We start from the raw sequence: 25,093 nt of genomic DNA on the forward strand, positions 1-25,093 counted from the left end.
GAAGATTTACTTATCTAGAAGGGCCTAAGGCTGTATTAATTCGATTTAAGATTGAATTAAAAACAAATATAACTATCAGAATGAGTCAAACAGTTCTCTGGGCTGTGAAATGGGAAGGACATCACCAACTAGCAGCCGGCAGAGTTGTGGAAGAAAGTGTGGTTTGATTATTGGAACACGGAGACCCTTCCAGAGGAGAAGGCTTGTTAACAGCCAGGTAACAAGAGTTCAGAAGCAACCAGGTAGATTGTGAGCCAAGAAGTCAAGTGACTCCCATACTACTGCCTGAACAGAAATGCTATTGCCACTGCCAGGCACCTGGATTTAAACCCGAGGGGACCGAGCATCACCGGTGGGTGCAGCCACACCATTCCGCCCCCCAGCCTCGACGTGCTCTGGTACCATCACCATCTAGTGAGATTTTTAATTCGCTCCGCAGTCCAGTGCCTGTGTTTTAGAGCAGCCAGAACCTGCACTAAGGGCTGGTTGTGCAAGGCGACATCCAGGTCAGAGAGGCGACAACCTGCAGAGCCCTGAGGGAAGCCTGAAGTCCGGGGTCGCAGCCCGTCCCCGCCGCCGGAGGGAGGGAACAGCCGGCCCCTGGTATCTGCAGGCAGCGGGGCTCCCTCCACTTCAAGCAGTGCTAGCAAAAGCAAGAGGGGGCCTGGCAGCCACGGTCATGTTTTCTGCCGTGGCTCCTTGAGTACTGGGTGACCTGGGGGCGCCGTTATATCCGGCGTGCGGCTCTTGGGGCCCGGGCACGTTATGACTGTGAGGGACTGAGGCGGGGGCGGGCGACCTCACCGCCCCGGCTGGGGGCTCACGACAGGGCGGCGGGCGGCGGGTGCCCTGTGCCTGGACAGAGGCGGGCGAGAGCCGAGGGTGCCCTCTGCCGGCACGGACCAGTCCAGCCCCAGCTCGCCCCGCCCGCGCTTTCCGCTGGGCCGAGGCCTGGGCTGGGCGGCTCCACAGCCGCGGAGCGTCCCCGCGACAGCCGCTGCTGCTTTGCTTCCGCCGTGTAGGCCGCCGCCGAGCGCGGTACCGCCATGGGGCCGCGCGGAGCCGCCCTGCGCCTGAGGTAGCCTCGGGCCCCGCCTGCCTCGGGCCGGGAGCAACCGGGGGGATGGGTCTGGGTCTGCCACCGCCGCCGCCTCGTGACGGTCGCGGGCCTGGGTGTGCGTGTGTGTAACCCCCGCCTCCCCCCCCCCACACACTCACTCACTCTCTCTCTCTCTGGATAGGTCTCGCACTTACACTCTGGAGAGGTGACCCTGCCCCCCTCTCCAGGGCACGCGTGGACACACACACATAAGCACAGCACCTGGATAGGTGACCCCTCTCCAGGGCATGTGTGGACACCTATTCAGATAGTGCAGGTTGCAAGCCAAAGCTGGCTTTGAGCTGAGGGTTTGAAATGAGATTGTGCAGGGCCGTGTGTATGTGTTCGTGTGCGTGCACACTCCTTTGCTGCTAGCCCAGGTCTGTTCCCCTTCAGGGCATGTTGCAAAAGGGAAGTGGATTAGCTTTTGAGGAGAATTGGCTTTTTGGAGGAGAAAGAGGCTTTTATGGCTCCTGGGCTTTTTTTTCAAATTTAATTTTCTGTCTTATGGCAGGAGCCCCCTGCTTCCTTGGCCAGACACCTTTTTTCTATAAATTTTAAATGCACCTGTATCTTACTTTCATGTGTAACCAACTGGTTTTAAATGATTTTGTTGAAACTCCTTAGAAACACTTCTTGTCTGGGCTGAGGCTAAATAGAAAATGTTCAGCTCCCACCCCGCCCCCAAGAGACTGCTTTGTAGTATTAAGGAGCAAGGGTTTTTTTTGGTAATATCTTTTATTGGACCTCTGTGCAGTACAGAGATATTAAACAAGCTAAAAAGTTATTAGACAAGCAGTGCAGAGATATTAGACAAGCCTTGCTTTTTGCATCTGTCCTGGAGCATCATAGCTACAGCAACAGTCCAGTCCCACCGCCACTCTGGACTATCCTCTTGGACAGAAGGAGCTGATTGTGTATGAGTTTTGGCCCCATGGGCCACATGAGTGGTGTAGTGCTTATCTGTGGGTGGGATCCACTCATCTGAGGGTCAGATCAGGCCCTGGGACCTGGCATCACCCCCTCCCTACCCTGTGCCCTGGGGCTGCGTCCTGGGTGGCCACAGCCCCCTCCTTCCCACCCGTGCACCAGGATTGAGTCCTGGGTTCTAGCACCACTTCTTCCCTGCCCCCCATAGCAAGATTGGGCCCTGGGGCCTGGCGCTGCCCCTACCTGGCCTTTGCGATGGGATTAGGTGCTGAATCTATCAGATCCAGCATGCGGGGCCTGGAGCTCCTCATGGGTCCAGAGATTTGACAGCGGAGTGGTGCCCCCGCTCTCCCATGACCAAATTTCCAGACCTGTGAGGAGCCCTCTGGTCCAGAGCAGGTCTGTGGGCCAGAGGCTGAGCACCCCTGGTCTAGGCACTTTGTAACAGCGAGCTGCCCTGTGACCTAGCGTCATGTCCCAGGGCTCTGGATTGGGAAGGTGATGCATCCTCTTATAGCTTGTGATTTATTTATTGAAGATCCTAGTTGGAACAGTTTCTTTCCTGCTTCCAAAAGTACATGAGTGACTGTGATGAGGAGACAGGATGCAGAAAAGGCTGAAGTGCTCAATGCCTTTTTTCCCTCAGTTTTCATAGGCAAGATCAGCTCCCATCTACTGAGTAGAGTAGAGAAGACTGAGAGAGGATTTAATAGCAGCTTTCAATTACCTGAACGGAGGGCTTGAAAGAGGATGGAGCTAGATGGTGGCAGATGACAGAACAAGGAGCAACGGTTTCAAGTTGCAGGAAGAGACGTTTAGGTTAGATATTGGGAAGAATTTTGTTACTAGGAGGGTAGTAAAACACTGGAACAGGTTACCCAGAGAGGTGGTAGAATCTCCATTCTTGGAGGTTTTCAAGACCTGGCTAGACAAAGCTTTGGCTGGGATGATTTAGTTGAGGATGGTCCTGCTTTGAGCAGGAGGTTGGACTAAGTGACCTCCTGGGGTCCCTTCCAACCCTAATTTTCTATGATTCTATAATCATATGATTCATTTTTCCCCTCCTTTTGCTCTATATTTGTCTTTTCTTTGAAATGTTGTATCACATGCTGTTCACCATGTTCTTGAGCTCTTCTCCAGATCCAGCAGATTCATAAATAAGCTGCCCAGTACTGGTGAGCTGATGGCTAAGATTCTTACATCTTAAACTGAAAGCTTAAATAAGTGGTTTTGAACTAGGATGCTGCAAGACCCTGCCAGGAATGCCACAACATGGGCATTGCTGCTGCTGTCAACTGCTACTGTTGTGCGGTGAAATTTCCCCCCACACTTTTGTTTGCAGGAGGCATAATGGAGCCAAACTGAGGCAGCTGCAACAGAAAGGCCTGTTGCCAACATAATATTTATTTATTTTTTATTCCATTACTGTAGTTATCTCCAGGCTGCTGCTGCCAGCAGGTAGAACTGCTTCACCTACCCCTGGCTTCAGGAAGCACATCAGAGCCAAACTTTGAAGATCTGCAGCAAGAGTGGGTGCTCCTGCCACAGCCGCTTTCCAATCTGGCTCGGCAAGGAGGCACGCAGTACAATTCCAGCTAGGTGCAGTGGCAGTGGCAGTGGGTTGAATATAATATATAATGATCAAATCAGATACTAATGATTAATGAATAATAGAATCGTAATGTTTATATTATTGTTTTGGATGCATGCCTTGAGTTTAAAAAGGTTGAGTACCACTGCCTTAATTCTTCCAACATGTACTCTTTGCAGTGCAGTGCCGTTTTCTGTTCCCTTCCTGTTGACTTTTCTTCCAGATACTCAGAAATTTGACAAGAGCAGGTGCAAAGGGCAGCAGCTGCTGGAAAGCCAGCCTTGAAAAAGGAAGAGTCCTGCCAAAAACCCTTGCTCTCTGAAGTGCTGTACTGTTTAAATAGTTAAATACAGACAGTCCTCAATTACGTATCAAACACAATACAGTTCTGAACTCAGACAGTTGGACTAACTCACATGTTTTGCAGGATCGGATTTATCAGTCACTTACCTGTGTGGAGCCCTGTCACCAGTGGCCATCCAATGATCCTGGGCTGCTTACTGCCTCAGTTGCAGGAGAGGTGCTGGGTTTTGAGTTGTAGAGGAATCAAGAGAATTGCAAGCCAGAGAGAGCAAACTGAGGCCTGGGATAAGCATACCTCAGAGGAGCTGAAGGTGCCCTTTTCCAGGACTGCAACTGGGACCTTTTTTCAAGAGCAACCCAAGATTGGGAATCCATATCTGGAAGATGTTTTTCTTCAGGGTTATTTGAAAGCACACCTCCCTTCCAAGGTTTGACTTCTGTATGTGTGTGTGAAAGTGTGCATGCACGCATGTGCAGCAACCCTCCTCACCCCTGGTACTGAGACTGTGTAGTTGGGACATGTTTGGGACAGTGATTACTGTGGTGAAAACCCCATCTTACCAAAAAATCCTTTTTCTTCTTCAGTGTTGAACCTTGGTCAAGTACAGTTGGCTGTAGCCAGTGTTCCCTAAGAATATATTTATTTGAATAGATACTCTGATGAAAAATATTGTTGAAACATAGGTATGTTCCAGTAGAAATCAAAAAGGGTTAATGAAGTGTTAGGGTTAGGGTTTCTTAGGAATAGGGCCTGTGGTTTTAGTTTTGTGTGTGCATGTGTTAATGCGTAAATCTAAACAGTCCAGTCATCAGGTGTACCATGTTTACCTGAATCCAAGATGACACTGAATTTAAAACAATGCCCCCAGTTATTAGATTCTAGACATGGGAAATTATAAGTTTGTTTTAATTTTTCATGTATAGAATCTAGTTATTGGAGGGTCCTCTTAAATTCATCCCCGCACCACTGTCACAGGAAAAGTATTGACAGATTGGCAGGAAAACAAGCTGGAGGTCAGGCAGCTTGCTCCATCCATGCCCCTTGCTCCACCTTGCCACTTGCCATCCCCCACCCCATGCCTGTCCCCCCACTAGTGCCTACCTCTACTCTTAACCTTTGCAGCTGCTCTGGCTCTGTCTCCATGGGAGCATGGAATACCTGGCAGCTTTAGCTCCTGGATCCACACTATTTTTTTTATTCATTTTTGAAATTGGGTCCCATTACATTCTGAAAACTTACAGAGGGTCTAAATGGGCATCCCAGGTCCCTGGCTAGTGCTAAAACAAGATCTCTTTTTGGAAGTGAATGGATTATGAACTTCTGATCCCAAGGATAAGATTTGCAGTGCAACTGGAGACTTCCCATCACTGACGGGGGTGTGTTCCTTGCAACTGAATTCCTTCTGCTGGAAAACCTGGAGAGGCTGCCATGGGTAATTTGATAAGGAAAAGAGGAGGCAGGGTGACAGCTGAGTGACAATATGATCACACAGTAGAAGACAGACTGCTATCCTGACTCATTGAAGACACTATAGAAGAACTAGGCTAGAGGGGAACCAGTGGGGAAAGTGATCATTACTCTGCATAACATGTTCTGAGGTCTCTCTGGTGCTGCTTCTTAGGTGCTAGAGGAGGTGAGCCTGGACCTAGAGAGGTTTGGGGCCCGTGTGGTCACTGAGATTGACTCTCTGGGGCGTGAGTGTGAGTTGAACCCCCCTGCACTGCAGCAGTACAATGCCTGGGGGCAACGTGTGGACCACATCATCACCTGCCCAGCCTGGAAGAGGTTGAAAGAGATTGCAGCAGAGGAGGGGTTAGTTGCTGAGGCCTATGAGCGGAAATACACCAACTGGAGGTAACCACATAGACATCAGCTTTATTCTGCAGTCCTGCACATGCATGCCTTCTAGGTCCCAATCCTGTGTGTGGTGCTTAGTGCTTCTTGCAAATTATGCCTTCCTTGCAGGATGTGCTTGTTCTTGTTCTCCTTGCTATAAAATGATGCATAAGCAACCCCACATATCTGCCCCAGATGGAATAGCAGTATCTCCATTTATTGTAATCCCTCTCATAGTCAGTGATTAGGCAGAGCTAGCTGCCCAGTTTGCCATAATCACAGTGCTCCTTCCTAACTCTTTGCGCCTGAGAGAGCCTGGTGCAGCTCTGGCTTGAGGCACAGGAATCAGAGTGGAGTGCTCTGACACAGAGGTGGAGTAACACCATGGCCCTTCACCTGCAGTCACAAGCCAGGAAGGAGGGATCATGATCAGAATTGTAACTGGTAAAGTTCACACCCTTGGGCTAAGTCTCTTGTGGGGTGACGGTCTGTGAAGTGTTGCCAGGGCCAGGGGCAGTAGGGTGCAAAGAAGCCTCATGCTGCTGAGGTTGGGGGGGCGGGGAGTATTGACTAGCAGCTGGGAAGTGAACAGAGCAGCCGCCAAGCAACCCTTGCATGCATCCCTACTGCAGTTGCTGCCAAATTTCATTATCAGCAGTGACCAGCAAAGGCAGATTCGGCAGCAGAAAATTGGCAGCTGCAGTAGGGGCAAGCAACACCCAGTGGTTGCTCCTGCTAGGAATGCCAATGCTTCCTGCCTGGCCGCATTCTGATACCTCCTCTGAGTCCACATCTGGGATGCTCACCCACCCAAGTTACACTACTGAACATGATTGTTATGGTTCAGTAGCAGCTTTGCTGCTTGAGCTCCATCCTGCCCCTGGTGTGACAAGCTCTGAGACCAGGATACAGGTTCTTATCCTGCCTGTGCTAAATTTCTTGTGGACTAGAGACCCAGATTTTCTGGAGGTGACCTCTTCATCTTTCCCTAGTTAAGATGCTTTCTTTTTGCTGCTTCTGAATTTCTGCAAGGCATGTTTATACCTGATTTTTTTTCTCTGGTAGTCGTGTGTATCAGACCATGAAGTTATACTTATACGCAGCCTCTTCTGGCTTTTTCTCCTGTCCACTGGCCATGACCGATGGAGCAGCCAAAGTTATTGAGGTAAGAGTACAGCTAGTCATGCATTGGGAGAGGCAATGGCATATCAGATATCTGCATTCATTGCAGAGACATCATGGGCTCATGGCTAGGAAGCTGCACTGGGCTACATGAGAGCTGGAGTATGTTCTTGCAACAGACCTGCTCTAAGACCTGGGGGGTTCATTTCCCTTCCTTCTGCCCCAGCTCTTCCATTGATTTCAAGCTCTGTGTCAAGGACAATCCGTCACCCCGTCACCGCATTTATATACTGCACCAAGCTCAGCAGGACTTCGACCTTACTCTGCAATACATGTGGGATATAGTCTTCTATTTGTTTGCACTTCATGGCACTGAGGTCCTAATTTTCCATTTCCTTGCACTCTGCATAGGCTTTTGTGCAGAATGATTGCTAAATGTAGCGGGCTAGATCTTCAGCTGGTGTAAATTAGCCAAGCTCCATTGATTTCCTTGAGCTGGGGGTTTGGCTCCAAATACTTTATATCTTCTTTGCCTGATGTTGAAAGTCTCTGGGTAAAGGTTAGAGGGGAGAGCAGCAAGGGGGATGTCATGGTGGGCATCTGCTAAAGGCCACTAAACCAGGAGGAAGGAAGAGGTTAGTGGACAAAGCCTTCTTTAAACAACTGGCAAAAGCTTCCTGATTACATCTGGTTCTCATGGAGGACTTTAATTACCAGGACATTGGCAGGGAGGCAAACACCAGTGCACAAACAGTCCAACAAAATCTTGAAGTATGTTGAGGATGGTTTTTTATTCAAGATGGTAAAGAGGACAACTGGGGAGTAATATCTCAACTTGCTAGCCACAAATGGAGGAATTAGTTGAGAATGTGAAAGTGGAAATACTGTGGGTAATAGTGACTAGAGCCTAAGGGGAGGTAGGAAAGAGTGCATCATGATACAGACACTGGACTTCAGGAAAGCAGATTTTAGCAAACTCAGGGAAGTGGTGGACAAGGTGCCCTGGGAGGCAAGTCTAACAAAAAAAACAGGAGGAGTATGGGACTGAGTGCACACTTAGCAAATTTGTAAATGATACCAACTCAGGTCATATTGGAGACACTGTAGAAGGTAAGGTCTAGGATTCAGAATTACCTGGAGAGATTGGAGAAATGGTCTGCAATCAATCAGAAGAAATTTGACAAGGGCAAGTGCAAAAGTCCTGCACTTGGGACAGAATAATTGCATGTACAAATACAGACTGGGTAATGACTGGCCAGACTGCAGTACTGCAGAGAAGAACCTGGGGGATTACAGGAGACCATAAGCTGAACATGAGCTAAAAATGTGCTCTTGCTGCAAAAAAAGGCCAACAGTATACTGATTTGTAACAGGAGTGTGACTTGCAAATCAAGGGAAGTGATTCTTTTGAGCTATTCAGCACTGGTGAGGCCTTGCCTGGAGGCTCTGTCTAGGTTTGGGCCCTACACTTCTAGAAGAATGTGGACAGATTTGAAAGAGCCCAGCTCACAGTAACAAATACGCTTATAGAGGCCTGGGAAGCATGACTTATAGGGAAAGGCTGAAAGAAGTAGGATTATGTAATGTGGTGAAGAGAAGACTGATGAAGGATTTGAATTTGAGTCTTCAAATACCTGAAGGGCAATTTGAATCTTCAAGTACCTGATGGGCAATTATAGAGGATGGAGATGGGCTTTTTTTATGTGGCTGCAGGGGACAGGACTAGGAGCAATGGCCTCAAGTTGCAGCAGATGAAATCTAGGCTGGAGATTATGTGGAACAGGCTACCTCAAACAGTTGTGGACTTTCCATCCTTGGAAATTTTCAAGAACAGTTTGGACAGACACTTGGGTGGACAGTTTAGTCAGGGATGATCCTGCCTTGAGTAGGGGGCTGGATTACATGAGGTCACAATGTCATTTCTAACCCTACTGTCCTATGATCCTATGTATGTGTCTATCTATGCATGGTTCAAAACAGGGAATCAGGTTCAGAGTCTCCCCAGAGTACTTGGGCCTGAACATGCTGCTCAGTGAGCAAATACTCTTGGGTTATTCCCACAGCTTGCTGAGTGCTAATGAAGTGAATTTTGATTAGATGCGCATGATGCTGCCTTAGGACAGATCTCAAGAGGTGCTGAAGTCAAGGAGAACAGAAAGTGCCTCATTATCTCTCAAGCTATGTCCCTTTGTAATGAGCATCTGTATCTTTGTACAGTGCTGTTGCCAACCCAGCCCAAGTACCTGCTGGGTCATGTTACAGATTCTGCAGTACTTACCAGGCACACAGATATGGGTTGTTCAGTGATCTCCTGACCTGGCTGGGGATTGCCTTTTCTGACCCAAGGTCAGGTGCCTAGTTAGCAATCCACAGCTTTTGAAGACAGCTGTCTAATGCTGCCAGTGAAGTGTGTAGCTGGTGCTTTTCCTCTTTTCAGAAATTCTGTGTTTCCTTTGCCCCCACAGACTCTGGGTATATCTGGGCCTCTGGAAAAAGCCTTTGGTCACCTGACATCTCGTGACCCAAAGAAGTTCTGGACCTCTGGCCAGTGGATGACTGAACGCAGAGGAGGCTCTGATGTTGGTATGTGTCACAGTATTAAAAGCTTCTCCACTGACCAGCATGGGGTGTGTTAGCAAGAATGAAGAATACTGTGGGTAGCATTAAAGGCTTTGTAGCAGATTTAGAAAACCTCAATACAATCCAAGCATCTAAATCCCCTAGACAGCTCTGACAATCTACTTACAACAAAAACCAAGCCTTCCTGCCCACTGACACACAGCCTCAGCTTCCACCAATGCTGCTCCGGTGCCCACCGCTAGAATTCAACCCTGATCAACAAGAATGAGGGCACAGCACATCACTGAAATACACAAGACCCGGCTTCTGATCCTAGTCCTTATTGCTTGTTCCTTAGCCAAATGCTGTTCTGCCATGCCTGGCTGCATGATTACCCTCATAGCATTGTGTGACTATTCGTGTAATTCACTTTGCATTTCTGACCCAGAGCACTCTAGCAGGACTCTTGTGCATTCTAATGTATCCTCTTGGTTGCATGTCTTACTTGGGGGATTACTTGCCCACCCATATTTCATCTTGACAGCATGGAGTAATTTAAAGAGTTTCTGCTTCAGCCATGAATCAGCACAGGATGATGCAGATGTTCCCTATCCAGTCAAGAACTTATGCTCTCCCCTTGCAGGTTGTGGCACTGAGACAGTGGCCAAAGAGCAGGCAGATGGCACATATTGCCTCTATGGCTTTAAATGGTTCACATCTGCCACTGATGCAGACATGACGCTGACCTTGGCAAGGGTCATGGACGTTCGTGGAGAAGTAGAGCAGGTCTGTTTCACAGAGGAGCGTAGGGAGCAAGGGAATTGTTTGCACCCCTCTCCCTCTTTACCACAACCAAATCCTCCTCCTTATTCTGTTACCTAAGAATTCCCTGCAAAGAAGGAGTATCTCTCCTGTGTTTCTTCTTGATGACCCTAGGGTTCCAGAGGCCTGTCCCTCTTCTTCATGGAGGTCCGAGATAAGGAGGGAAAGCTGAATGGCGTTGAGGTACAAAGGCTCAAGGAGAAGCTGGGCACAAGGCAGGTGCCAACAGCTGAACTGCTGCTGGATGGAGCCAAAGCACACCGGGTATGCAAGGGACAGGAGTGGAGAGATCTCACACTAATAGATTTTGCTTCTCTCTTCTGCTTGAAGGGAATGGACTTGTATACCAGGCAAACACACTTAGGTAAAATAAGAGGTAAAGATTTCAAGGTAAGGGATCTCTTAGTTGTCTGAGGGCAGATAGAAATGGAGTGAAGAATTTATTTTATCAGCCCATTGACCCAACCAACAAAGCAAGAGTCTCCTTAGATGACTCAAGGGAAGTTTTATTCTTGCCTTTATTCCTTAATGCTTTCAGATCTCTGCTGAAGGTCGGGGAGTGACCTCCATTGCCAACATGTTGACCGTAACTAGGATCCACAATGTCAACGGCTCAGTGTCTAGCATGAAGAGGTGAAGGCAGCATGGATCCCCACTCAACTGAGGGAGCACCCAGTCAGGACAAAGGGCCTTTTTGTAGCTGTGAGCTGTACTGTGCTGTTGTGGGGATGAGTACGGGAGCCAAGCAATGCTGGGGAATTGGCAGGAGGTTGTTTCTGGAACCTTGTCTCAGAACAGTCTGGCTTTAAACTTCCTAGGTTTTTTGTCTGATATGTAAACTTTCATGTCTGTATAGAATGTAAGCTTCTTGTAGAAATCACCATCTTCTTCCTCGATGTCTGTACATTGGATCTTGGTCCATGACAGACTTCAAATTAATGAATAAATAGTGAAGTCATTGTAAGGGGGTTGCTTACCTGGCAGCACCTTTCCTCCCACCCCATCTGAGGAGACTTATCCAGAGAATGTCCCCAAATGTATATTTTTCCCATTGCTAGGTCCCCAGGCACAGACAGACCCATATCTTAAGCTAGTATAGACTGATGTAACTCCTTGTCTTTACATCTGCTGAGGGCTCTGAAATACTGCCACTGACAGCTACTGACTCCTCTGTCCTGAATTCATCGGGACACGTGGTAACATGATCTGGAACCAGAGAAACCCTGGCTGGTTTTTCTACTGTAACACCAGGGATCACACTTGGATTGGGCCCTGCTGTGTCAGGTGCTGTTCAGACACGTGAACCCTGCTCTGAGGAGTCCAGATGGCAATTTCTTGTGGTCCTGCTGGGACAGCCAGTGTGTGAGAGCAAGGAGATCTGCTGGCCTCCCTGGATGGAAGAGGGATGGACATGATGGACTGAGCATCCAGTTGCTCAGGGTAGCAGCTGAGGAGGGTGATTAGAGTTGGGAATTACTTTGGGATAAAAAGACCATTCCTGACTTCCCCAGGGGTCAGAGGCTCAAAAGTTTGTAGCAGATAAACTCAGTCCCCTGGTCTCCCTCAAACAACTTGATGATTCTCTGAGGATGACAGAAGCACATAGGTTGTCTTTTGAACTACTTTGGTTTGAGACATGACAGTTCAGGTGCATGAGGAGCCATTGTGTCTAAGTATGGAGTTGTGGGGCAACGTGAAAAGCACTGCAGACTGGCATTTCTCCCTGTTTTCTGCTGTGTGGTGGGGCATTCTGGGCTAGTTAGGAGGGAGGGTTTGATGTGAGTGGGAATGTGAAGGCCACAGCCTTTAACTCTGAGTGCTTGACTTTGCTTTTCTGTCTAGGATCATCAGTCTGGGCAGAGACTATGCCAGCAAGAGGGTTGCTTTTGGGAAGTTCTTAAAGGACCACCCCCTACACATGCAGACCATGGCCCGGATGGAGGTGAGGATTCAGTGCTCTGAGCAGGATCTGTCAGTGATTCCAGATGGTAAAAAACACTTGCTACACTAAACTGTTAATCAACAAGGGCAGCACTTAGAATGGGCATGGCTATGTGTAGCTTTGTTCCTGCTGCAATTTAATTAGCTTTATCCTGACATCTTGATGGCACAGGGCTGCCAGCCCTGTCTATCACACATCAGTGGCACCTTAGTCAAAGATGTGACATGCATTACAGTGGGATCTGTTCTGAACCTGGACCCAGCTTGTCTGCTGGATTGACTTGAATTGTGGGCACGTGGAGAACTATTCCTGACAGAGCAGGGACAGGCAAAATATGGCTTGTGGGTCACATCTGGCTCACCAAGCCATTCTATCGGGCTTGCGGGGCCTCTAAAAAATTTAGAAAATTAATATTTATCTGCCCCTGGCTGCCCCTGTCAAGGATGACTGGAGCCAGCAGCAGTAGGACCCAGGGGGAGCTGGCAGCAGAACTAAGCAGCCACAACAATAAGGCCCTCTCGGCCCTGCCTCTCCCCCACAGCTCCTTTCTCTCCCCTTCACACCCCACCCCTGCCATCCCACCTGGAAGCCTCTGCCAGAGGCTTCTGGCCTGGGACCCTGGGGCTGTTCCTGCCTCCCTCCACCAGAGAGGGAAATTCAGATAGTGGGTGGAGCCAGCCTGACTCCATAGAGCCCTTGCTAGCCTGGCCCCACACTCCTACCACCCTGCCCTGGGCCCTATCAGCCTTGACCCTGGGACACCAGTGTGGGACCCACACTTTTACTCAGCTGTCATCCTTGTGCCAGCCACTGCCCATGCTGGTACCCTGGGGCCAGGAGCAGGAGGTGGGGCGAGTATGTCTGTGTGTCTGCAATGAGGGAGGGGGAGAGAGAGACAGAGCAGGGAGGGAGGGACAGAGGGTGTGTGTGTGTGTGTGTGTGGTGTGTGTGTGTGTGTGTGTGTGTCCCACACACACTGCACCATAAACATGCACCCATGCCCCTTCACACACTCCAGCCACCTTCCCCCCATACACTTCCCCCCACAAACCCCATACCTACCCACACCACATATCCATATACACACCCACATGCTCCTTCACATCACACCCAAACCCACACACCTGCCCACAAATCCCCCCACATACAACCACACCTACCCACAGCCCCCCACAAACATATACCCACCATGCCCTCCCCCCCCACACAATATACAAGCGTAAGACTTGATATTGAGCTATTATACAATCACCTCTATGTGCACTACACAAACACATGGAAATCAGGACAAAAATATATTTTTAAATCAATTTAATAAATGTTACAGCAGAGGTTTGATTTTTAGAATATAATTTGGTATTTTTCTGGTTCTGAGATGGCAAAACCCCTTACTGAAAGGAGTACTTCTGGGGGCAAAGGGAGGGCCTTCTGATGGCGAAGCTCAGGGATTAGGGAGTGGGACTTTCAGTCACAAGTTAGTAACCAGGGGGCTGGGCACCTGTCAAGAGGCAGGGTGAACCATGTGGCCCTCGACATCTTACCAATAGGACTGTGCAATGCTTCAATCCCTGGTTTGATTTGGCAGCAATTTGGCCCATTTCAGTGGCTGAATCTCCAAATCTGAATTGAATCAGAGGACCGTTTAATTTCTCTCAATCAAATCGGAACCCTCCAAATCAATTCAGAGAGATTCAGAAAGATTCGGTGATTCAGACATAGAGACAGCTTTAAACGTTTTTTCTGCATACATAGGTAGCAGGTGTCTCATAAATACTGTGATGCAGGGGCACACAGAGTGTCCCACAGAAGCAGGCAGGGCTCCCCAGCACACTCGGCAGCGGACATGGACGAGGACCAGAAGCACTTCCAGTCCACTTCTGAGTCCACTGGGGAGCAGACTGCGAATCAAATAGGGCCTGCTTCGCACACCCCTTCTTGCCAAAACTTAGTAAGTGGCCCTCCACCCAAAATATTTGCCGGCCCTGTGGTAGAGTATCCCTGGTGCCTGTCTGGATGTGATGCCTTATTTTGGCTATATAGGAGGGATTGCACTTGAGAACACAGGCTTCTCCTGTCTGAGCTAAAAGACCCAGGGGTGTTAGGCAAGTCTCTAGCTCACTCCCCATGTGGTCCAGCTGCTATTAGATGGGAACAGAACACCACCCTGAGTGGTTCATACACAATCAGATGGTTCATGACATATTTGGAGAATCATGTAGGAACACAGAACAGGAAGGGGCTGTCTGGGTCAGCAAGTCCAGTTTCCTGCATGTGCAGATGATTGTTAACTGAAGGAATCCTCAAAATCACCATTCAAATCATCCATCACAGTTATAGGTGTAATATTTGGACTAGCAAGAATAACTTATCCCTTGCCACAGTTAACAGGAGGGGAAATGAGGACACTGAGCAACAGGGAAATGGTTAATATGCTCACAAGATTCTAAGTAAAGGCCATACTACAGAGGAAGGCAAAACCCAATAGAGTCCTTGCCAGCCTGGCTGAGGGCGGAAATTCCTTCCTGACTCTAAACTTGGTTATTGGTATGGGCAAGACTCTAGCTAGGAACCTCTGAGTTTCTAGTACTGCCTTAGCTGTGGCAAGTGTCCCAGAGCCTCAGAGAAAGATGCCTCAGAAGTCAGAAATGCTCATGTGGGGAAAGAGTTCTTTCCAGTCCTCTACAGGTGACCAGCAAAAGCCTTGAAGTGTGGCATTACGAAACACCTACCACACCAAGAGAGCTACCTTTATGCCAGCATAGGGATTGCAAACATATGATTCTACATTACACATACACTGTTGACTCCCAAACTCCATATCTGATAGAGATTACATACAGTCCCTTCCATAGACTTAACCAGTTCAATCTTAAAGTGAGCCAGGTTCTATGCCCTGACTACTTGGTTCAAAAAAATGTTCCAAAACGTCTTTTCTGGTTAAAAATCTTCCAGTTTACAGAGTGAATTGGCCCTTTGCCAGTTTGTAGCTCTTTGGCCTGGTGCTGATGGTGTTTTTCAATGTAAAAAAACTCCTCCCTCATTATATCTGTGCCCCTCTGGAACAATGATGGAAGCAAACTGCTTGATATGGTAACAGCCATAGCCCCACAGGTCTTGGCAGTTCCAAGTTTGAGCCTGTTGTGCTTTGGCATCTCTGCTGAGCCACACTGGTGCATGGTCTCAAGTCCTGTGTAGCACTGTTGCACCATGGAATACCAGAAAACTGGATCCAAAACCAGGAGGGATCACTGGGCTCATATCTGATGGAGCTGAAAGAATTGGCAGCATCACATCCCTGAGTGATAACAGACCACAGTTGGGTACTTTTCCAGTCATGGCCTGTAACATGGTGTGGTTGGTTAGACTGGGCAGAGTAGCATTTGGCTTTAAAGCTATAGCATGAGTCTATTCAGTGCCCAAGTCTAGGTAGCGAGTAGCCTCTCAAGTTTTTTCTGTCCTCACGTCTGACCTGGTTGATGCATGAGCCAGCCCTGTGAGCATTTACTGTTTCTTCCTTTGCAGGTACAAAGAAGAGGAGCTTTTCTACTGCTCATGGAGATAGCCAGGCTCCTTGGATTAGAGGAAACCAGCATGGCAAGTGAGCGGGACCACCTTCTTCTCCGGTTGCTGACACCAGTTGCCAAGCTCTACACTGGGAAACAGGTACTGTGTAGCCACACTGGAGCAGCCTGGGTTAGGTCTATGCACAGGTGGTCACTAGTCTAGGGCTGTAGGAGAATGATTAACTGGGAGATGCAAAGTGCAATGTCCAGAGAACAAACTTAACAGCAACCTGGTGCTGCAGGGCTGGCAGAGTAACAGAACTGTTGCCAGCAAGGGCATACTGAGTTCTTTGCTCTGTGCTGTGAGCGATGAAGCCATTCTAATGGGGGGAACAGTTAGTTCCTCAGAACTCAAGATCCCAATCTTGTAGTCAGTGCTTGGTGAGCTGGGTTTGCCACCTGTCTGATCAGAACAGTGAGAACAAGCACTCCGTTCATAAAGAGCACTTCTCCAGCACAGCCAGAGGGAGTCTGCTGAAACAAGAGACAGTTCCCTTTGTACTGAGACCAAGCAGGGCAGCATGAGCCCCAAAGGAATTGTATCTCATAGTTGTAAGCAAGTGAGAAGGTGGTTGGGGGTTTATAGTTTGGCTTTGGCATTAACTCTACATTAACACTGGGCTTTAACTCCTGCCATTTTGGAGTGTGGGAAAAGAGCTGACTGGAGAAAACTTTGACATCTAGGAAAAATGGATTCAGCAGTGGAACACAATTGACATCATTAATAAATTTCTTATCACAGACCCCACATCTCCTGGTTTTGGTTCACCAAGGCGGAGCTGGATAACACTGAATGGGGTTCATACTGGACAAGGTAGATGTAACTACCTACCACATGAGTAGAATTTTATTAAAGAGTGTGTGGTGAAATCCAAACTGTAGCGCACATCACGGAAAAATGTCCTATTTATCATTTTAATAGTTGCGTTGAAGATCTTCACCAGGCTACTGAAGATGCCTTGCAATGGTTTTCAAATCTAAAACTGTCACTCATGCCTTATCTCTTAATGCCATTGTTTATAGGTTGCTTATGGCTTTTTTGTTATTCGGTTGCTATATTCCATATGAATAAACAAAATAAATAATTAACTTTATGGACCAGATTTTATTCCATCTGTTAGGCAGGTAGGTGGACTTAGGCACCAGAGTGTGATTTTTTTTTTTTTCCCCCACCCTGCTGGAGTCCCTGAAAAGCTGTTAATACAAAAGGTGAGGGTCCTTCTCCTTCTCGCTGCTTTTGTGTGACTCAGTCCTGCGGGTCAGATAATGGTTCATTACAAAAGCAGTCATATTAGTGGAATTTCAGATCTTGAATAGGATGGACTAGAATCATGCTTAGGTGCCTGTGTCCACTTTGGTAGTGTTGAGGTGATGCTGTATCCATGCTGGTCCAGAAAATATGCGAGAGGGAAGGATTTTTGCAGGTGATATATTTTTTTGGACCAACCACATAGTTGGGATAAACTTAGAAAAGCTTTTGGGTATTTCAAGGTGCTTCCTCAGGTCTCTGCCAGAGACATCAGGGATGTGATCCTGTAGATACAGATTTGGGGGTTTCTGCTAGAGACCTGAGGAAGGGTACTGTGATTCCCAAATGCCTTTGTGAGTCAACAAGATCCACTTAACCCTTTCCCAGCAGGATCACCATCCACGCTGGCTTGGCTGTAATATGTCAATTAGCATGGAGAGCTACAGGACCAGTTTTTCCTAGTGTGTAATATGGATCTTGTACTCCAAACCATACAGACTTGTGCTTGTCTTGAAATGACTGGGATGTGGGCAGTCAGGGGTTGATCCTAGAGGATTACAAGCCAAAGGATCAGGAGCAGACAAGATCAGGAGTCAAAAGCAGACTGGAGCAAGTTGGGAGCAAAGATGTTGGCAGGCAGGAATCAAGACCTAGGAACCAATGGGCAGGTGCCAGGAGTCCAGGGCTAGACCTGTCCTATTTGGTAGCTGGCTAGTCACTGAGAGAACTGATGCTTATAAGGAGAGAGCCATACTTTTGCAGGTAACTGGAGCTAGCTGGAAGTAGCCAGGCCCACTGGTAACCAGTGCCAGCTGGGGGCAAAGTAGCTTGTCTGCTGCTCTGATTCCTGACAGGGCCCTGTGATTTGCAGGCTATTGCTGTTATTTCTGAAGGGCTGGAGTGCTTTGGAGGGCAGGGCTACATGGAGGATACAGGCTTGCCAGTCGCACTTCGAGATGCTCAGGTAAGACATGGCTCCCCAGATCTCCCCCTGTGGTATCCCACATGCTTTCCATGTGCTCAGACAGCCTTCCCAGCCTGGGGTATATCATAGCTGTGCTCTCTGTCTTGGCCTATCCTGGGCCTGTGTTATAACAAGTGTAGACAGACTTAACCAGCCTTGCCTGGTTCTGACCTGCCTGGAGGGACCATCTTTGTTTACATCACCAGAAATTGACTGACTCCTGCTCAGCAGCGCTGTTGGTGGGGCTAGTGATACCCACTGTCTGTTTACCCCCACTATTCTCCATCCCCCACCTCCCCACTTTCCAGTTCACTCTGTTCAGATTCTGCCTCACTACTCTGAGCAGTGGCTGTTTCCATCATCCCTCCTTTCATTCAATCTGCCAGCCTCTTTGCTTCTCGCCAGTCTTGGCCCTCCTTTCATCTGAACTTGACCCTTAGCATTCTGTTAGCCTAGCACCAGAAGTTAGCTCTGCCCTGGAAGGTCGTATAGGGCAAGTCCTGGCTTCTCCTATGGAACATCTGCCCTTTCTGGCTTAGCAATTTCATTTCTACTTGCGCATCCTTTCACAACTTCAGCCCTGCCAGCTCTTCTCTACTGGTTCTCTGTTTTTCCCTCTCCTACTTCCAGACACTGGGATTTTGTGGGGGAGCCATGATTTGGTGAGTGTTTGTCACTAATAATAAATCCCACTTTTTCTTTAGACACAACTTTCCCCTTTTCCCTCCACAGGTGCTGACCATCTGGGAGGGAACCACAAATATCCTCTCACTTGATGTCCTGCGCTCCCTTACAAAGAGCCAAGGACAGGCATTAGTTGCCTTCTTCTCTGCAGTGCAGGTGAGCTCATTCCAGTAACAGTTGTTTACCCATAAATACCCAGCCATATTCTCATGTTTGGGTCATGGCTCCTAACATAAGACTAGATAGGAACATGACTAGTTTAAAAGTTCTGAGCCAACAGTGTCTGACTGCTCCTCATATAGTTGCTTAAGTTGCTGTTACTATGAGGCAAGAGCATGCACTTTGGCAATTGTTGTGTAAATCATAATTATGAGAAGTTGAGAGTTTCAAGGGTATATCACACAGAGGAGAGTCAGGTGGATGGAAAATAAAACTTAACCAGTGAATGATTAGCTGGCTGGTCTTCTCATAGAATACACAGCAGGAGGTATGAATGTGGATTCCTGTGGATTGTGAATGAATGTGGATTCCATGGCTGTGGATACCTGAGGCTGCCATTTAGGATCCATTTTGGGAGATGCAGTAAATTCATGTTCCTGAAGTGTCCTTGTCACAGAGCTATAAGAGTATTTTGAATTCCAGGCTACCTTGAAAAGTAACTCTAAAATGACTCTGGGGAGTTTCATGATTACTGTATCTTTTTAGCAAGTTGAGATCAAAGTTGATCAGGTCATAGATATCATCTAATATCATTGTCTATCCTATATGTTAACTCTGCAAAGTGCAGTGGGGCTCTGGAGGAATTTTTCTTTCCTCTTGGGTACCAGCACTGACTGACTGACCTCGTAAATTTTATTTGTAATCAAAGCCTGTTGATACCAAATACAGGGACACTTCTCTCAACTATGCCCATGGTTTAATGCTGTAAAAGGACCAGTCTAGGTTGGTAAGGCAAAGCTACAAATCTGGCTGAGACATTACTATGAACTTTGTGCTTTGAGTTCTATTTCTCCTGTTCTCTTTTTATCTTTAAATGCCCTAAACCTTGGAAGTTATTCTTTGCTGGTAAAAATGAATCCAGTTCTAGCAGCAGCGGCTTTTGAGTGACTGCTTGCAGCAGGAGGCCAACTAAAGGCTCTTAAAGGTCTTTCCCTATTTGGCTAAAACAGAAAAAAATACTGTAAAAATAACACTTTGAAGGTCCCTGCCCAGCTCTGGTGAGTTTCAGGCTGTTGGGCTTAAAGTAGATAAATATGCAGGGGAGCAAAGCTTGGTTGTTTCTGCTTTGGATAATTACCAAAGTTGCTGCCTGAGTTTTTGTTCTCCTTTCCTTCTTTGCCATGGAGGAAGTAGAACACCTTTATCTTGATTGTCCTGGTCAGTTGCACTTGATCTGCAGGAAATTAGAATATTTTCTAGGGCTGGCAATTTAATGGCAGTTAACTTATACAATTAATTAAAAACAAATTAATGCACTGATTTTTTTAATTATGTTAATCACACACATCATATTGACCAGCGGAATAGACCAGGTCCAAACCAGTCAGAAACTGTGCTCACAGCCCCAACCCTGGCCTGCCCCACGCCTGCTCCAAACACCTGCCCACACTAGGCAGCAGCAGCAGCAGCAGCCAGGCAGAAGCTCCTGCTTGCCACAGGGAAAAGCAGCCCCTCCCTCTCACTGCTGCTGGGGCCCTCTTACTGCAGCCATTCAGAGCCTGTGCCTGGCTGCCCTGCAGCATCTCTCTCCTGCCATCACTGCCACCTGTGGGCCAACCAGTGGGGCAGCAGTGGCAGTGCAGAGTTGCCGCAGGGCAGCCTGGGCATGGACTTTGGCGGCTGCAGCAAGAAGGGCCTGGCAGCAGTGTGGGGGAGAGGTCACTTTTCCTCCATGCTGAGCAACAGCTTCTGCCTGGCTGCTGCCACTGCTCAGCATAGGCAGGTGAGTCTGCAGCAGGTGCAGGGCAGGCCAGGGTTGGAGCTGTTTGCACAGGTTCTGGCTGGTCCAGAGCGGGCACAGGGTGGGCCAGAGTTGGGGCTGGGACTGTGCGCTGTTGGTGGTGGTGGTGGGAAGGGAGCTGCAGGGTGCACAGGCTCCAGGCTGTTGGGTGTGTTGACTACTGTTTAACTGTGCAATTAAAATAGCAATTAATTGCAACTATTTTTAATCTCGCAATTAATTGCGATTACTTTTTTAAATCATTTGTCAGCCCTAATATTTTCATTTGTAAAACATTGACAGATTGTTGGAAAAATAGCATACAGTCCTGTTTCCCTTCTGATATCATCAAACAACACATACATTCACTGGGTTTGGAGAGACCCAAGTAACTTTAGCTAAGCTCAACTCTGTGCCTGTATTTTTACCTGCCATCAACCTCCAAGTTACTTTTAACATTGTTTTTTCAAAACATCTTATTAGCATGCTGTGGGTTTGTAGGCTCCTTTAGAATTCATCTTGGCAGCAGATGCAAACAGTGTAATGATGATGATTTTGCATTCATGCTGCAAATGCTGTGAATGTTCGTTAACTGCTTTGCCTGGAGCACGAAACAGTGTTCATTAAGCACTGTGTTCTTCATGTATTAACACAGTCACTGAATACAGGGCAATTGTTTGGAGGGTGTCATGCATGAAAGCATTATGGAAAACAGAGCGAGGTTGAATTCTCACAGACTGAGCATTGCTGAGCTAGTAGGCTGTATTTTCCAGTAGTAATGGGAAGTGCACATTGCATGGTCATTAGCAGCACCAGACTCTTCAGAAACATCCCCTGGAAACTGCAGCAGCTGCTTCTCATCTTCAGCTTCCTAAGTAACCTACCAATATTGCCCCTGCTACACATTACATATATTATGCAATTAACTGGTTAATCATACAGTATATTTAGACTGGCTACATGTGCAAAGTAAATATCACACATTACAAATGACTGTCTAGTTATGAGAAGAGCCAACCAGCTACAAGTTAGTGCTTGAAAATGTGTAACAACTCTATAGCTTGTTTCTATCCAGTTTTATTTTGAATGTCTGGCAAGGCCCTAAGAGATTAATTTATGCAATGAACCTCCTACAAGTGCTGCCCTAAAGACCTTTTTGCTTTACTGTGTCACAGCAGATTTAGTGGTAGCACTGGTAGGGTGGAGATGCAGAATTGAGCACATCTGACTCCATGAGCTGAAACCAAGGTGAAATCTTGCTTCCAGCAAGGTCTGCATCAGAATGCCCATTCACTTCCCAGGGGCCAGGCTGTCACTCCAAGACAGCAAGTTGGTCAGCTCTGTGATTCAAGGAGAAGACTTGGTATCATTGATTCTATGCTGTAAGCTTCTATATAGTGACATCTATGTAATTTATGGCAGTCTACATGCTAATGCTGAAATGAAGGCCCCTTCTGAAAGCATGTGTTGCTGAATGAGAAACTTGGATTAAAGTCTAACACATCTAGGCAGCCACGTGCACACTGTATTATTAATAGGAAGCCACTTCAAAGCAATATTAGCATCTCCCTGTTGCCTGCCAGTCGTATGTTTCACAATACAGCTGGGGCACTATGAAAATGGAGCTTAGATCAGATAAAAAGGTTGGAGACCACTGCTCTAAGTAGATCAGCTTTGGTATTTAAATACAACTCAAGATCTACCATGCACCACTGCCTCCCCTTCCCCCTCCCCCCACACACAGCAGGTAAATCTGTGGGAAGGAAGTGGGGGCAGATTGAAGTAGAGGGAGAAAAAATTATTTGGGGGCATGCCTTCCCAGCAGGTAAGTCCCACCTGGCCGGGGCCCCACTCAACTTACCCCTGCTCTTGCCTCTGCGGCACTGTCCTTCGCCACAGCGGCCTTGATCTAGCCCCTGCCCCTTTCCTCCCCCATGGACTGACCTGCTGGGCTGGGGCACGCACGTGCATGCATGCTGGCACTCAGCCCCCCACCCCAGCCACAGATCGACTCCCCGAGGCTCTGAGATCTACTGCAAGAGGCTCCAAGATTGACCGGTGGATCTGGTTGGTGACCACTGAGGGGGATGGGCAGAACCCTTTAGTACAGCCAAACCCTTAACTCCTTTCCTCAGGGAGATGAGAACAGGCTTGGCTACACAGGCCTTCCCCACATACATAAATTCCAAGGGAAGGATTTTTTAAAGAGGAGCAATAGTTGATAGCTCCTCTCTGAATGCAGCTCTGACATCTTAGTGGAAGTGGGTCCATTTTAACATAGTAGCACAGATCAGATCTGTCATTAAAGCCAGAGGCAGGTGTGTAGTTACAGGGGATGCCAGCATGGTACAACTGCATGGTGCATCTGGCTTACATTGGTCTTCAGTTGCTAAAGTAATGCTGAGTTTCCCTGAAGCAGTGTCCTCTGTAGTATCTCTGCATAGCGTTGTCAGTGTTGGCTGGAACAGCCGGAGTTTTCTTGTGACAGTGCCAGCCAGATGTGGAGAAGTTTGAGTTTCCTTTCCTCAGGATTCAGCAGCTGCAGTCTTTGCAAGAGACAAGTTTATTGTCATTTTTCCTAAAACAGTGTTCTTTGCAGGGAAAGGTGGAGCTAGCTTCCAACATTAAAGACCTTGAGTCTGCTGTGCAGCGAATGCAGTCTGCTATCAGCAAGCTTGAAGAGTTCTCTCAGAGAGTTGGCTCGAAGGGGCCATCTGGCATGGAGCTAGCAGCAAGAGATTTTGCCTACACACTAGCAAGGATCTACACAGGTAACGGGAAGATAACAGAAGCAGTCCATTGCAGACCACACAATGACTGGGAGTTAGTTTTAGGAAGTCCTGGCTTCAACTGGAGGACTCGATGTTGGTAACAGTGGTGGTGGAGCAAGGGCTTGTTTCCTGCCATTTTTCAGTGCGTGGGAGGTTCTGGTCTGAACCTGCTGAGATGGATGTTGTGGGGGGGAGGCAGGTTATCCCAGGAACATTTCATTACACTTTGTCCTTTTAGCGGGAGACTGGGAGGATTTCTGTCTTACTTCTACTTTTTGCAGGAGCTCTCTTGCTTGAACATGCAGCCCGACCTGGTGCCTCTTTCACAGACATCTTCACTGCCCAGAGGTAAAAACAAATGTTAGCTTTAGCCACTTTTTCTGAGTCAGTCAGTAGCATAATTTGGGGTGAGTGCATGGGGCCTTAGCCCTGCCCTCAGCACCCACTAGAGGGGGCATCAGAATGGGGAGTCTGTGATGTAGCAACAGGTGGGCTAGGCAGACTACTTTGCACCAGTACAGCCAGGGACTTTGAACAAGGTAAAACTGACCCCCTCCCCATCGTAGCATTCAGTCTCACCATCTGCCACAGGATTTTGCTTATGGTGCAAATCAGCAGGCTCTGCTCCCTGCTGCACTACTAGGATCTAAGCCAGGGGTGAGCAAAATTCGGCCTGTGGGCTGGATGCGGCCTGCCAGGCCATCCTTTCCAGTGTGCAGGGCCCCTAAAAAAATCTAGAAAATTAATATTTATCTGCCCTGCGCTGCCTGTCATGCAGCCCTTGATGGCTTGCCAAAACTCAGTAAGTGGCCATCCGCCCAAAATAATTGCCTGCCCCTGAAAGCCCTTTCTGTTAGTTAATCTTTGCTTTCACTCTAACAGGTACAGACCTCAGTAGTAGCTGTAAGTGTGATAGGGTCATTCTTGTTTGGCTAGCAGCAAAATCTTTGCCTTTTCAGATCAGTGTCTCACTGTCCTCTAGTATCTTACAGAAGCCCATAGGATGCCCTTTTGGAGATGAGAAAACCTCCATATATTTAGCTAAGTTGAATGTAATGGAACTGTTTAAAAGTTTTTGCCTTCCCTACTCAGGTGGTGCACACAGGATCTCTGCCCTGTAGCCACAGAAGAAGCAACTGGCTCTTACGATGCTGAGATGGCTTCCCTGGATACCTCCTTGGTTTATGAGGGAAGCCCGGTTTTGAAAGGATTGTAACCAGAACTAACTGAGAAAATCCAGCCCTGCTTTGGAAAAGGAAAGACTGGCTTACAGCATCTAGGGCAGTTATTTCAGTTGGAGGGCCACTTAATGAGTTTTGGTGATCTGTCGAGGGCTGCACACAGAAAATCTTTCAGAAGATATCATCTTGATAAATTATAGATAAAAACAAATCATACTAAAAACCAAACATTTCCTGTATTTTTATTTCAAAATATTTTTTGTCCTGATTTATGTTTTCTTTTTTAGTAGTATATATACAGGTGATTGCATAGTAGCTCAAAATAAAGTGTTGCTTTTCTATATAAGGGTGTGGGGGGGGGTGTCTGCGTAGAGGACTAGGGGTGTGGGAGTGTGTGCTCAGGTTTGGGGGAGGCTGCCCACATGCTAGGTCCCAGGAGCTGGCTAGGGGTGGAGGAGGGGGATGAGGGGCAGGGGGTGTGTGCAGCAGAGCTCACCTGGGTAGGTGCATATGAGGTCCAGCCTCCCCTCCCTCCCC

At 47.8% G+C, this 25,093-nt stretch overlaps 1 protein-coding gene across 3 annotated transcripts; it reads left to right on the plus strand.

Moving 5' to 3' along the window:
• The first annotated feature begins 640 nt into the window (after positions 1-640).
• LOC149857521 (acyl-CoA dehydrogenase family member 11-like) lies at positions 641-24,866 on the plus strand. Of its 3 annotated transcripts, none has more exons than XM_090062975.1 (15): positions 641-1,078; positions 4,048-4,351; positions 5,546-5,778; positions 6,826-6,925; positions 9,348-9,465; positions 10,085-10,227; positions 10,378-10,527; positions 10,802-10,896; positions 12,106-12,205; positions 15,728-15,868; positions 17,889-17,981; positions 18,714-18,821; positions 23,204-23,375; positions 23,657-23,723; positions 24,468-24,866. In XM_090062975.1, exons 1-15 carry the CDS (start codon positions 1,047-1,049, stop codon positions 24,589-24,591), a joined length of 1,980 nt encoding a protein of 659 aa, XP_089919101.1. In that variant the 5' UTR covers positions 641-1,046; the 3' UTR covers positions 24,592-24,866. The 3 variants fall into 3 exon arrangements, with proteins under 3 accessions (XP_089919101.1, XP_089919104.1, XP_089919102.1); XM_090062978.1 differs by having other exon boundaries at positions 643-3,628; XM_090062976.1 differs by having other exon boundaries at positions 644-1,078; positions 3,461-4,351.
• The last annotated feature ends 227 nt before the right edge of the window (positions 24,867-25,093 follow it).

Source organism: Crocodylus siamensis, chromosome 9 (assembly GCF_052110815.1).
Source record: "Crocodylus siamensis isolate JL-2025a chromosome 9, ASM5211081v1, whole genome shotgun sequence".
NCBI lineage: Eukaryota > Metazoa > Chordata > Crocodylia > Crocodylidae > Crocodylus > Crocodylus siamensis.